Raw genomic sequence first — 14,548 nt, 5'->3', positions numbered from 1 at the left:
TTGGCTCCATTGAAATAATTTCAATTTTTTTGCGAACTTGTGATCTCTGGTGGACAGATAACTAAACATAAGAGATGACCGATTAGGCTACGCAAGACTTTAGTTCTGGGTTAACCGAGATGACCGATTTTGTGAAGGCTATGTTTCGTTTAGATTTAATATTTACAAATATTCACTTTAACGGATTTCTGTGAAACGAAGCAGTAATAGTCTGCTATGTGGAATTGCGACAGCCGTGGAGCAGTTTGCCTCCGGGCAGCGCGACATACCTAATATGACACTCTATAATTGGGATTCTCGAGGTGACACGCGCTCCTGTTGACGTTCCCCGGTAACCTAAAGATTTACGCAGACCCAACCGTTTCACTATAGCATAGTTCTAACGACCATCTCCATTGTTCATTGTAAGGCCTACCAGTATGCCTATATCTTGTTGACTGGAAGGGAGACGGGGATTGATTCAAATGGGAGTGGAACCATTCAAAGACCTAGAGAGTTGTAATTTAAGATATTTTTTCATGTGATTAGAAAAAAAAACGTGGATGTCAAGCCCAGCCCATTTCAGAGGAGAAAGTGAATGTGACTATTTAATTTCTGTCTTCAACATCACAAGATTTCGTTCCAAGCGTTTTTAATATTCTCCCTGATTTGGGCAATAAAGCCTATTAGTATAAAATGTGCCTGCTAGGTTACGTAATGTGTCACGTGGATTAATGTTACATTTAATAATAATCTACTCAATTGAATAACTTTTCATTTCTATGCACTGTGATGTTTTTAGGCGTGGTGTATCTTAACGTTCATATTCTCCAGATAGCCTATTGTTAATACAGTTTGACTGCAACACCAAATGATTTATTAAAACGGACCCATCAGAAACCACTGTAATCTGGGGTGTAAAACACACTTGACTAGATTTTAATTCATATGGGCATTGACATGCTGATATTTTCGACAAACCCGTGATGTGTGTGTGTATGTGTGTTCGTGCACTTGCGTGCGTGCGCGTGTGTCTCAGCATTGTCTCGTGAGCTCTCATTATCAGTGCGTTTGAGAGGGTTTGGTGAAGGGAGAGGAATATGTATAATTGTCTTCTCGCCAAGCGATGGGTTTGTTTTAATTGACACTCGCTGGGACTACAAGAAACAAGGAACAACCCCCATCTACCGGCAGAATCTCCGCCACCCTCTCCTCCTTCTCCTCCTCCTGTTCTCTCTTCTGTACAGCCCCGCCACCCTCTTCTCCTTCTCCTCCTCCTCTTCTCTCTTCTGTACAGCCCCGCCACCCTCTCCACGCACGGTTGGCTTCTATAACAGGACAACGCTTTCTCAGCTGAAGGTAACCTCAACTTTCACATGAAATACAAATGTTCACGCAATTAATCAGTATATGTGCCATAGGCCTACATTATATCCACATGGCTGATATTTTTCGAGGTGCGAAAAAATGGCATTGAAATAGAATACAGCCTGATGCATGGAGTGGAAAAGATTGTGCGTGTGCAAGCTATAAGATTTTGCATTAATGACAGATATAGTGAGACGTGTTACTGCCTGGTTACTGAGCTTTGAGATGTGGAAGGATTGGCGATATACGGCTTATTTCTTTCATTCACAAGGAAACCAAAGTCAACATTGAGTCACCCGTGGTATAGTTGAAATATGGTTATCTTATCTGTCATTGTTTTTGAATAGATGTTCATGGTCAACATTTTATAAGAAAAAATAACAAGGTTGAAATTGAGAAGACACTGCACAGTACACTGAACTGCAGCGGTTAGAGGTGATTCTCAGCAAAGTCTCAGCAGAAAAGTGGAAAAAAGGGGGAAAACGGAGAAAAATAAGTAATAATAGCCTAAATGTGTTGCCAGTTCTAAAATGTTATGAGCCACCCAAATAATAGTAAAATAACGATGAATTCTGAATTCTAACCGGAATGGAAATACTTTAGTTGGACGCTATATTTCATTTTATTTATTTTATTATTCAGGAGACAAAAGCCTGGCATGGTTACGAACAATGCAGGTATGAATTCACCCCAAAAAACAAAAGCCAACGCGTTTAGAGACTAATAAGTTACTTTCCTTAGAAGATACTAATGTGTGTCCGCCATCCTTATTGGCGTTACTGTAAGATGCATCATCAGTAGTCATTTGTTTTATTTTCATTTTTTATCATATAGCAGATAATTACACATTTATAACCAGTAACCTGCTATGGGACCCTGGACCTCTAAAGTAGACCTAGCTATAAACTAAATCCGAGAAAGAGGGAATAAGGCTAGATTTCGATTTTGTTAAGTAAAAAAAAAAAGAAATAGGTTGATTTCCATTTCAGAGAGATGGACACTGGGAGAACTCATGCATACACTGACGCATTTTAATCCTTTTTCACTCGGATGAAATGTCATTGCTGGAGGCAAGGGAGACACGCATCAAGGGGATCTATAGCACATTTCATATTCCTTATGAAGATGCACAATGAAATAATAATAATACTAATAATAGTAAGGATGATTTTAGTTTATGAAATAAATAACAACAGCTATCTATACATTTAGCAGGATATACTTTTTTTTTTTTAAATAAGGTGGGCCACTTGCGTTTTCTATCCTCTCCTGGGAACGCGTAATAAACACTGCAATTAAATGTCACACTGAACTAACATAATTTTAAGATTTCTTTGTCCGAGTGAAATGAATCCTCAGTATTTTTCTATTAAATGTTTTACCTCAGCGGTATGAAACTGACAGAGCGCGAATTAACTCCGCTGCTGCTAGCACATTCACCTCCTCTAAAGCTTGGACATTTCTGCGCCGTGTTGTCTAGAGGGGCCCAATTAAACACCCGACTTCTGATCCCGGGGACAAAATGGAAATGTAACACTTCTTAAAATGATTGGTGTTGGCGAGAGGAAGCGCACCTGCAACTCCATCGAGCTTTGGGGAGTCTATTAATGGTCCGGACTGTAAGCAGAGTTATCTTTTGTCCTCTGACACAAAACCTTTAATTCTCCCAGACGTGTTTTATTGTCTGTCAGGCCTCGGCCAGGGCCTTGGGGACAGAATAATACAAACATTCGTTATATAGATAATATCAATTACCTCTTCGACAACATGGTATCCGTGCAATAAATATATTTAATGGAATTCAATATCTTGGATTAAAGTACAAAATGGCAAAAACAAGCAGATTTAGCCAATATCATGGGTGCGTGTTGTCACACATTTGAGAGAGAAATCTGTTTGTCAGTGTATCGCGATAGTTTGAGTGTACAGAGGGGTTAATTGGAGAGACGATGGGCATGCTAATGAAGAGTTAGTGGCGGATAATTAGTTTCCATTGAGTGTAGGTTACCGTTTAATTGAGAGAGCATTGATTGGGCTTTAAAATCTGTAATTCCGTTACTTACACAGAATGGAAGCTTGACACTGCCACTTCAGCGCATGCAGCCTTAGGATAACTAGAAAATGCATATAGGCTCATATATAGGCTTCTATATAGGCTTCTTAATTAGGCTAACTTATTATGTTGGTTAGAAAAGGGTCTGGCATTTGGCATCTGCTCGTTTTAGAATCGGCCTATCTGTTTTTGCCATGCTTCAGGCTATTTGTGGCATATTTATCGTAGTCCATATTGTATTATTTTGCAGGCCTACATCGTGTTTTGTAGGCTAAATTTGACATATGTTGGCTATGATAATCTTTTACCATTCTCTCTACGGAGTTACTGTAGCTGCCTTCTCCCTATAACATATCACTGCCCCGCCCCACACACACACACACACACACACACACACACACACACACACACACACACACACACACACACACACACACACACACACACACACACACACACACACACACACACACACACACAGCATGTCATCTTTAACATGAATTAATCAGGGTCCTGTTAAATTAGGCCTATTATAATCTCGGGCTAAAGTAAAAAATATCCAATCCAAAATATACCGGACAATAGTAAAAAATATCGCTTCACACGACTGTTTCACATAAGACGTGTCACATAAACGTATCGAATCAAATTCAACAAATGAGAATTCTGAAACTCCATAATACATTTCAAACATATTAAAATTAGTTCAAATTACAATTCAATATCCAATGCTTATCCTTCTAATTCAATCACACCAAGAGCTTATGTAAATATCACTAAACCGTATCGTGTTTTTAAGCTGCGATTTAGTCTGCACTAATGTGTCTGGTAACTAAAACCTATAGAAAAGAAAAGTAATGAAAATGTCAATACCCGAAGTGTCTCTCTCCACGCTCTCGCAGCCAGCATGCACGGCGGGTTTGAGAGGAGAGTGACAGCTCTTTGTTGGTGAATAGAAATCAGTGGCATAGAGAGAAGGGGCGACTCCTCCTACCAAATTATCCAAACTGGGCAGGCTTTTGCTCTCTTCACAAATAGAACACGGCTCTCCAACTCAGGCAGTCCCAATCTGACCTTCAAGCACACGGAACCCTGTAACGGGAGATCGGTGGGGGACTGTCGAGAGAAAAATACCCAATCTAAACTTCTGCCATTTTAACCTTTCATCACCATCATCATCAGTGCGTGTACTGGCACCCGCAGGATCAGCTGGACTATACTTTTTCTTTTTTGGTAACAAGACATTCAGGGGAGAGGAAAACAATTTATTCCTGCCTTGACTTCTCCCCGTTCCCCATCTCTACACCGAGTTGTATTCGTTTTCCCCCAGTTTGCTTTGCACACTTGCAGAGGAGGTAAGCTGAGCTGAGTGTGCCTCTTGTGTGTGTATGCCTGTCTCGCAGCAGAACCTGTCGGATGCTCTGAGCCTACCGGACGCAGAGCTGTATATGGAAGTTGTGGGCTATAAGGCAGAAGCGAGCTGTTGCACATTGCGTCGTTCAAGAGCGGGAGCCATGCTGTTCCACGGGATCTCCGGTGACCACATCCAGGGCATCATGGAGGAGATGGAGAGGAGATCCAAAACCGACTCGCGCCTGGCCAAGGGCGTGCGGCTCAACGGAAGGGAAGCGGTGAGGAAAATGAACACAATGCAATGTTGTTGTTTTTTCCTGTCATCTATGACACCTACATCCGAATGGGAATAACTGCTTATGCGCAAGAAGGTAGGCCTATAGTTGGGCTAATATAAAGAATCACTCGAAAGTCCTAATGTTGTGGTTAATATTGAGTTTACAGATTCCTCTGGCCAACACAACAAGCAATAACATGCAGCCTAAATTGTATGCTCGTCTGGGGAAGTTTTCGTATGTAATACAAATATATTCACTTATAAACCTGTTAAGTGAAAGTGCATAAAGTAAATGTGACAATTATTACGCACAATTTTCCAATTTGTTACACAATTTATATTTTGAGTAAATAGCAAATTGCTGTTGTTAATATTTATTTATATAATATAGGCTATAATTAAACAATAATTACAGATATAGCCTAATAGAGTTATCTGTGCTTGGTTATTATTATCATTTACATAATTTATTATAGGCCTACATAATTTGTGTTATTATTATAATTATTATTCCTGGGTCATTGTTGTAATTTATGGTTAAGTTATAGGCGTGTAAAAGTAGGAGGTTATAGGGCCTTCTTAGCTGTCGATACAGCTTATTTTAAATGTGCAAGGAAGCGTCATTAATTATTCTTTGTCATTGTAATATCATTATGTAGCTCCATTTGTTAGATAAGTTGAACGCAGTTACTCCCTAAACACAATGGGTCCTGCATGTTTATACACTTCCAGCTCCGCAGGAATTTCCTGGGATTCATTTAGCTTTTAAACCGAACTGTCATGAGCCTAAAATCTAACTAAAGTGCTACTTGCTATTTTATTTATTTTCAAGAAAATCGTGTAATGCTGATTTCAGTGTAATATGTCATTTTCATATATGTTACAGTTTTATCACACACAAGCCAAACCCTCACATGAGAAGTATAGGCCTAACTACAGGCGCAGAATGTGAGCCATGCATTTCCAACGTTAATATCGCCCTCCTTTCCTTCTCCTTCCAGACCATGCCTTCAATGGGCCCTGAGAAACCCGCGTTGTGTGCCGGCTGTGGAGGCAAAATATCGGATAGATATTATCTGCTCGCTGTGGACAAACAATGGCACCTACGGTGCCTCAAATGCTGTGAATGTAAACAGCATTTGGAGTCAGAGCTCACGTGTTTCGCCAAGGATGGCAGCATCTACTGCAAGGAGGATTACTACAGGTAAGAAACATCTAAGGTTATGAATTGTTTTTCTACAGGCTTAGTGAAATTATGTATTTTATTATTCGATAATTGAACACACACTCTCTCTCCCTCTCTCTCTCTGTTTGGTATTAGGCCTGTCATACAAACGATTGTCAGTGACTGAATCCATAGGCGTAAAACACAAACATAGGCCACGGAAAAAGGCAAATAGGCTATAAATCTAGGTTAAATGTATAATGTATGCAGAGAAGGCTTATTGGTTCGATCGGCTATAGCTTTATTCAACAGGGCATACAAGACCTCATATAATGAATCGACAACATGGAAATAGACACAGCTGTAGCCATGTAACCTATAGATATCAGAGGCAATCTGACATTTCCACCGCAAAGCCGAGATGTTACTATACAAAAACTGCGGATGGAGGTTATAACATTATAAGCAAACTGCTGGGGGGGAAAAAACAGTAACGACATGGAGGTGTCTTTTATGTAGCCCCCCCTCTCCTCGCAGTGTGTGAGTGTGTTCCATATTTTTCAACCCTGTTCGGAATGTTTTAGAAGTGTCATGTCTGCGCGTCCTTGTTCTAGAAGGTTCTCGGTGCAGAGGTGCGCTCGCTGCCACCTCGGGATCTCAGCATCTGAGATGGTGATGCGCGCGAGGGACTCCGTGTACCACCTGAGTTGCTTCACGTGCACCACGTGCAACAAGACCCTGACCACAGGCGACCACTTCGGCATGAAGGACAGCCTGGTGTACTGCCGGGTCCACTTCGAGACCATATCCCAGGGAGAGTACCCCCACCCTGGCCTCAACTATGCCGAGATGGCGGCTAAAGGTGGAGGTCTGGCGCTGCCATACTTCAATGGGACCGGAACGGCCCAGAAGGGAAGGCCTCGGAAGAGGAAGAGCCCCGCCATGGGCATAGACATCACCAGCTACAACTCAGGTGAGGAGACAGAGAAGATGAGAGGACTGGCTCTCGGGGAGTTGTGTCGGGGAATTGATGCTGTTGCACTCATAGAAAATAACGTTTCGATGGGGATGTAATGGTTAGGGCTAATATAATGTTATTACATTCTAACGAAGGTAGCCTAGTGGTTAGAGCATTGGGCCGGTAACCGAAAAGTTGCTAGGTCGAATCCCCGAGCTGACAAGGTACAAATCTGTTGTTCTGAACAAGGCAGTTAACACACTGTTCCTAGGCCGTCATTGTAAATAAGAGTTTGTTCTTAACTGACTTGTCTAGTTAAATAAAAAATGTAAAAAACCCACGACGTGCGCTGGTGAACTGACGAATATAGAGCTGGCTGCTGGGAGTTTTTGGCTTGCTCGGTGTTAAAGTCCGTAGGCCTACTCCGAAAGCAATTTTAACCAAAAAGGGAAGGGGGACACAAGAAAGAGAACAATTGGCTATTCAACAAAATTGAAGAGGCCTGCTATGAATGTGTGCTCTGTTCATGAAGTAGGCCAAGCCTATTTGCATTTACCATCATTATGCTACATTTCTTGTTGTCAAAATGATCAAAAATTGACCCCCAGTTAAACATTCTATTACATTTTCTAATTAAGAATCGTTTTAGGTTATCGAATGTCTAACATTGGCACACATGAACTTGAACCATATGCACGTGCAGGGGGGTAACGGGTGACCTATACGCACGTGCAGAGGGTACGGTAATTCAGTACGGTAATTCACTTGTTTAAAATGTGCCGCAGCTAATGCCCTTTTTTTTTCGCCTTTAGTCTTACTTCGGGGATCATTGCCTCCTCGGTTAGGCTATAGCCTACAGTAGGCATAAAGTTAGCCTCATTTTACTTTTAAAATCTGGAATTGAAAACGCTGAACGTTATAATGCAGCCAACCCCGCATATTCTCTTTTGTTGTTGCTTTTTAGAATTAGTATCCGGTTGATAAAGTTGTTAATTGTGTGCCAAGTTTCCTCTGTTCACCATGAATCAAAGGAATAAAGGTCATCTGCGTGTTAACTGTTCTGCGTTAATTGAATGTACTTTAGGAATCCCTGGTTTTCAACCACTTCTGAATCCTTCTCGGGAAGGTCAGCACAGTTCTCAGACACAGAAAAAGTCAAAGATGGAGCGGGAACACAATAGAATAGGCATACCAATAATAATAAATTAATAACGACAAGGATAATAATCGAGATTTTCTAAAGACTGTTTCATTTCCATAAATAATAGCAATATGCCTCCTTAATTTATTTGGTTTCATTTTTTTTTTTAAATGTATGTTTAGCTATAGATGTTGTGCATTTTTAAAGCACTTTTTGGTTGCACTGCAAAGACATACGTACGCTTGTAGTTAACTCAGAATGAAGTCCTGCTTTTGTATGTAGCGTTCCAAAATCAGAAATTGCATGTCTTTCACAGTCAGGTGCGGGAAAAACGTTTATATCGTCTAGATCCGGTTTATAATGTTTTGGATCTATCTCCTCTGTGTGCCTATACGTCTTTTAGAGGATTCTTCATTGCAGTCCCATTGTCGACTTTGCAGTTGGTAGGCTATACTTTGCTGCTCAGCCTGTTTTCATAGCGACCCCTGCTGGGTAGTTATAGAACGAAAGGCACTGGACGAAAATAGGATACCCAAGATTTAAAGATTTAGGTCTTATTTATTGCAGTGCTTTTAAGATACGTGTCTAACATGAATTAAGATGAACATCTGATATCTGAAAATAAGTGTTTTAAGTTACAAGTTAATGATGAACCATCTAGTAGTAGTCCTGGCCCGAGATTCATTTGAAAAATAAATGGAGTGTGTAGGTCAGAGATATTTAATCCTAGATTCATCTGCGTTCATGATTAGTTCTGGATTCACTAAAACTAGAATTAAGCCTACTGGAGCAATGCATTTTGAGTCTTTGAAACCCGCACTAAAGTCTGTCATTTAAACTAGTGATTTGCATTTCCGGGGGACATAAATAACAAGATAGGTGTGTTGAATAAAATGAATGGTCTGCTATATTGTTCCAGTTTATTAGACAGAGATTTAGAGACGACCACCTGATGTGATAGAGTAGAAAGCGTCTGTCATAGGGAGCTATGCTATAAAAATGTCTGCTGGATGTGTTGACTTTTAAAATAATTGTCTTTTGATCATGGAATGTCAATCAATTATTGTAAATATTTTCCCATAAACAGTTAAGGACCTAATATTATGGTGCATGTTGGAAGTAGGGATTACATTTTAATGACAAGACAGTATTACTTTCTTTAAACACAGAGGATTAGAAATGCTGGACCAAATCAACTAACTCTTACTGTTGATTTGTTTTATTTAAAAAAAATAAAAATAATGTATAATACTTTCTAAGGGTTTCGGGTCATTTCAATTTGGAATAATTATGAATCAATGAAAGATTTAAATCTTAACTGAAAATGATGGCCAGTTTCCGGACATTTTGTGTCTTGAATTTCAGTTCAATGGAATGCGTGGCCATGTTAAACTATTCCAACCCTGCTCCGGTTGTGTTTTATCTTTCTATACTCAACCATCTGGGGGACTGCTGTCCATCTCATCTTCTAGGGATTATATTTACAAGTATCCAGCAGCACCCCACTTAAAAATATTTATATATTATTCTACAATGCACGTAATGCATTCTCCAATGTGGTTGTATTTGTGTTCTAACCTGACGCCACTTCCTCTTGGTCAGGTTGTAATGAGAATGATGGGGAACACCTGGACCGTGACCAGGCCTACCCTCCAGCCCAGAAGAACAAGCGCATGCGAACCTCCTTCAAGCACCACCAGCTCCGCACCATGAAGTCCTACTTTGCTATCAACCACAACCCCGACGCCAAGGACCTCAAACAGCTGGCCCAGAAGACAGGCCTCACCAAAAGAGTTCTACAGGTAAGCAGAAGCCATCGACCTCCTCCTTGACCTCTGACCTAGTATGACATCATCACTATATCCTCCATTCCACCGTTTGTTCGTTTTTTTGACCATCAGTTCCATTCAAGTCCAATTAATTCATCTTTTTTTTGGTTTGTTTGGTTTTAATAAAATGTTTAATTTGTTTTCTACCAATGTTGAGTTGTATGGTATGTTGTTAGGCACTAGGTTCCTTGATGTACTGTATGAAGTAGATGTAGTGTATTTGTAGTGTTCAGGGTTTTATAGACATATCATTTATCCACTAATCACTCCCAGTCTCCCTGGGTCAGTGGTGGCAAGAGTAACTTAAACTAACGTTCACAGAGCGAGAAACTTAAACTAACGTACACAGAGAGAGAGAGAGTGCACAAGTCTTGTAAGGATCTTTTACAAAAGAAAAACTCTTTCAGCTGGTCATTTCTCATGTGGTTTCTACTCCCTGAGTCCAAAATAATGGCGTCAAAATCAGCAGTTTGTAGTTATTGCACTTTGTACTCTACCAGGAGAGTCAGCTAGTGGACAACACTGTGATGTCAAACAGAACAATTTTATGAGAAAGAAAGAAAAGAAAGTAAATAAGTTGCTAATATATATATTTTTAATATACATAAACATAAAGTAAAAGCCATTGGATTGGATTGGTTTACAGGTATGGTTCCAAAACGCAAGAGCCAAATTCAGAAGGAACGTTTTGCGACAGGAGAATGGTGTTGACAAGGCCGACGGCACGTCACTCCCTCCGCCCTCGTCCGACAGCGGCGCTCTGACGCCCCCCTCCAGCGCGGCCACACTAACAGACCTGACCAATCCCTCTATCACTGTAGTGACCTCCGTCACGTCTAGTTTGGACAGCCATGATTCGGGGAGCCCCTCACAGACTACCTTGACAAACCTTTTCTAGCAAGCTCTATGACTCCTAGCTCTTAACTCATTTTGTTTTTTTCCCCCCAATTTGCAATTCTATAATTTTAAACAACATCTTTAAAGAAAACAGAGCCAGTTCCATGGATACATAAAGTACGGTACTGTACTGTACACACAACAGGAAGCAGCAAGAACAACGACAACAGCAGCAACATTTAATCAGGAGCAGATTATTTTCATGTGTAGCATTTGCAACCGCTTGGCAGCTGAGTTTGTAGTCAACCTATTTAGTGATTGGTTTTGTGTCGAGGACGTTTTGAATCTGGAAGGCATTGACAAATTATTATAGAGGGTTCAACAATCTGGGTCAGAGCCCAAATGAAATTATTTAAATGGTAATAGTATATTATGTTTGACTTTATTTTCTTTTATTTGTTCATTTGATTTGATTTAGTCTAAATTGATCCCGCCTGATAATTCATTTTAAATCATTAATACTATGTTAGTACTATCCTATTTAAGGCATATTTTGATATTTCTTTTTTTACATTTTTTTTATCTTTGAAACATGAATTTTCAGAATGTTGTGTAAAAGATCATTCAGAGTTATCCTGGATGTTCCAAGATATTAGAGCATTATAGAGATGAGTCATTTCTCGTCTCTAAATTAACGTTGTATACATTACAACAAAGCAAACATTACAACTCAAATGCCAGGTTGCTGCAGTGACGTCAACATGCATTTTGTCTTAACATGATACACCTCAACTGTGATAGAAAATAATAAGACCAGAACAAATCTCTAGATCTGTACAGTGGGAACTGTCCAACATGTAATGCAGTCACGTTGATATTAGAAGGAGTTCAACAATATAAATCAGTGAGTGAAATTCTGATTGAGACAGAGTTCATGGGCACTGTTTGAAATGATTGTTTCCATGATACTTTTACAAATATTTTGGCCTCATTTTACATACCAACACAAACTGGAAAAACAATTCTGTTGGCTTCATTTTACATACCAACACACAAATGGAAAAACAGTAGTTTATCTGGATTCAGCGAGCCCGTAGAATTACTGTTAAATACAATTGCACAGTGACAATATACTGCCCAATGAAAAGTGCATTATTGTTATTATTATTATTATCATCATCATGTTTCTCAGGGTAAAGAAGGGTTGATTCTGAAAAAGGTAAGAAGGTCGGAGAGGAAGATAATAAAGTGAGGGATGACGATATGGCTGGTTAGAAGTGTAGAGCTGACAGAAACATTACAATGACCTCAGAAAAGCTGGAGATATTAGACAGCCAGTGGGACAAAGAAATCATCTTCCACGTTTTCTCCTTGGCCATATTTAAACTTTACCGACACTTGCTACTGGACAGACCAAATTATAAATTTTTCCCTCTGGCTGATTTCGGCGAAAGAGAGACAAAAGAAATAGAAGGATTCCTTTCTGCGGGGTTAAACATTTTTTCTGTTGTCTCCTGGGCCAGCTGTTTAAGGTCGTTGGCGTCGGGTTGTGGTTGATAGCAAAGCAGGACTACATGGTGCGAATTAGGAGAAAGAAAAAGAGAGTCCTGGCTGCGGGGTTCAAACATTTTATTGTAATTGTCACAATTTGTTCTATTGTAGAACATAGCGTTACTCTCAATCTACTTGATGAAGTAGATGCTTAACTCAATTCTACTATGTGCCTTATGCTATAACTTGGAAGAAAGTTTGTAAACTTCAGGATTATATGTGTTGTTTGTTGACTGATTCACATCCTTTTGACGCCTCACTAGTTTTGTACTGTTTTGCATCTTATTTCTGAAGATCTTTTTATGGTGTATCCTGTTAGAAAGGGGGCAGCGATGTCTTAGAAAGCATTTGTGCACTCTTTCAGATATAGTTGGTTAATCCAATAATCTTTGTGTTAATAGTTGAGTACAGTAAGTGTTCTATCAAGATTGTCCATGTTTCCCTGTTTCTTGACAAAGATGGTGTATAGAAACTATTTCTTCTTAAATATTTATGGACCAAACGGTTGTTATATATCTTATTAAATTTGTGTGAATAAAAAATACTTTGTTTTAAATGAGTTTTATTTTTCATTACACTTGCCATTTTTTTGTGTTATCCCTTAGATACTAGGTTTTATTATTTTACTCACATCAACAAATGAAAAAAGCATTCAATGATTGATTGACCAATTAAAAAACGTTCCACATTTTTTTCTTTCATTTCAATTTTTTATTTCCTATTTTATGGTGTTTACAGCTTCAAAGTAATGCCCCATGAATTTGCACCTAAACCCTGTAGTCAACAATTATGAAAATTGCTTTTTAATGCATGAATATGGCTATTTAACTTTTTTTTAATGGAAGAAGGAACGCTGCAAAGCATACATTGACTGATATACCTGTATATTATATAAGTAGTGCTAAGGTGGCGTAAGAGTAAATGCAGACCTATAAAGCCAGGTTGCTCTGTAGTTAATATATTGTTACTCTATGATTTCTTACAGGGAGAACAAATCTTGGGGCATTACAGCCAAACTTCCCGACGTTTGAAAATTCCCTAAAGTATTAAAAGAAGGGGAAAACTTTGGTCGGAATTCCTCACCATTGAAGACAAAGACAATATTAGGATAAGATGATAGAATATTGAGAGAGAAAAAAATAACAAGAACATGTTTCAGTCCCAAAAAAATGTACAACAACCAAAAAATATTGAAAACGTTTTTCCTGAATGTTTGAATCGAACTACGGAGAAGAATACAGTGTGTGATTACTGATATCATTGTGAAAAAATACTTGACTTTGCTCATATTGGAATGCCATTCACACACAGTGGAAAAAGTTGTATAGTAACATAGCTGTATATAGCAGAACAGCATGGCAGCACAGGGGGTTACAGTAGGATTAAGAGACTGCAGACATTCAACAACACTACAGGACACTCACTCACGCACACACACACACACACACACACCCTTCCCTTACCCCACACACTCTAACCTCTACCCTCTATAGAATCAGCTTGCTATATAAAAAAAAACTTTCTTTTGTCACAAATGTCATTTTGTAAACACATGGCCTCCTTGAAACTCGGCAGCAGGACGCCCATCAAACGGGCTGATGAAGAGGACTGCAGAGTTGGCGCTTTGCCATCTGGCTGCACTGAGGAAAAAGAGGATGTAACACAAAAACAAAGATGAAGAGGATTCCCATTTTGCATGCACCTCATCATGTTGTTAACATTTTGATTGAGCTGTCTATTATTACTTCGTTTGATGCATTGTATTGGTATCATTCGTTGTCAGCTGTAAAAATAAACCCTATGAAAATCTTTCCCTGATGATGCTCATATACCTTACGGTGGAAAATTAAATGTCATTGTGAGGACATAGATGGATTTTAATGCTTGAAGCTTATTTATACATGACATTCAGCTAACTAAGGACAATATTAACAATCCGATTATTACTGGCTGATTTCAATATTGTAGTTATTCTTATGTTCTTGTTTACTATGCAGCTTTTAAAATACACAACCAGCTCATGGAATTAACGGTGTG

At 39.3% G+C, this 14,548-nt stretch overlaps 1 protein-coding gene across 6 annotated transcripts; it reads left to right on the top strand.

Moving 5' to 3' along the window:
• Positions 1-1,053: 1,053 nt before the first annotated feature.
• On the top strand, positions 1,054-14,322 carry LOC106560546 (LIM/homeobox protein Lhx9). 6 transcript variants are annotated; one of them, XM_014123536.2, is made up of 6 exons: positions 1,054-1,338; positions 4,804-5,031; positions 6,032-6,234; positions 6,810-7,168; positions 9,897-10,096; positions 10,770-13,067. In XM_014123536.2, exons 2-6 carry the CDS (start codon positions 4,849-4,851, stop codon positions 11,019-11,021), a joined length of 1,197 nt encoding a protein of 398 aa, XP_013979011.1. In that variant the 5' UTR covers positions 1,054-1,338; positions 4,804-4,848; the 3' UTR covers positions 11,022-13,067. The 6 variants fall into 6 exon arrangements, with proteins under 6 accessions (XP_013979011.1, XP_013979010.1, XP_013979009.1 ...); XM_014123537.2 differs by lacking the exon at positions 1,054-1,338 and adding an exon at positions 4,431-4,633; XM_014123535.2 differs by lacking the exon at positions 1,054-1,338 and having other exon boundaries at positions 4,428-5,031; positions 6,813-7,168.
• Positions 14,323-14,548: the final 226 nt, after the last annotated feature.

The sequence above is a fragment of the Salmo salar genome, chromosome ssa10 (genome assembly GCF_905237065.1).
Source record: "Salmo salar chromosome ssa10, Ssal_v3.1, whole genome shotgun sequence".
Taxonomy (NCBI): Eukaryota; Metazoa; Chordata; class Actinopteri; order Salmoniformes; family Salmonidae; genus Salmo; species Salmo salar.
The sequence above is the reverse complement of the archived record's forward strand: the minus strand, read 5'-3'. Positions and strand labels throughout refer to the sequence as shown.

Coding starts and splice junctions, on each gene's coding strand:
- LOC106560546 (XM_014123534.2), top strand. CDS start 4,789: ATGCCTGTCTCGCAGCAGAACCTGTCGGATGCTCTGAGCCTACCGGAC. Junction 6,235..6,809: donor TGCAAGGAGGATTACTACAG/GTAAGAAACATC, acceptor TCCTTGTTCTAG/AAGGTTCTCGGTGCAGAGGT. Junction 7,169..9,896: donor CATCACCAGCTACAACTCAG/GTGAGGAGACAG, acceptor CCTCTTGGTCAG/GTTGTAATGAGAATGATGGG.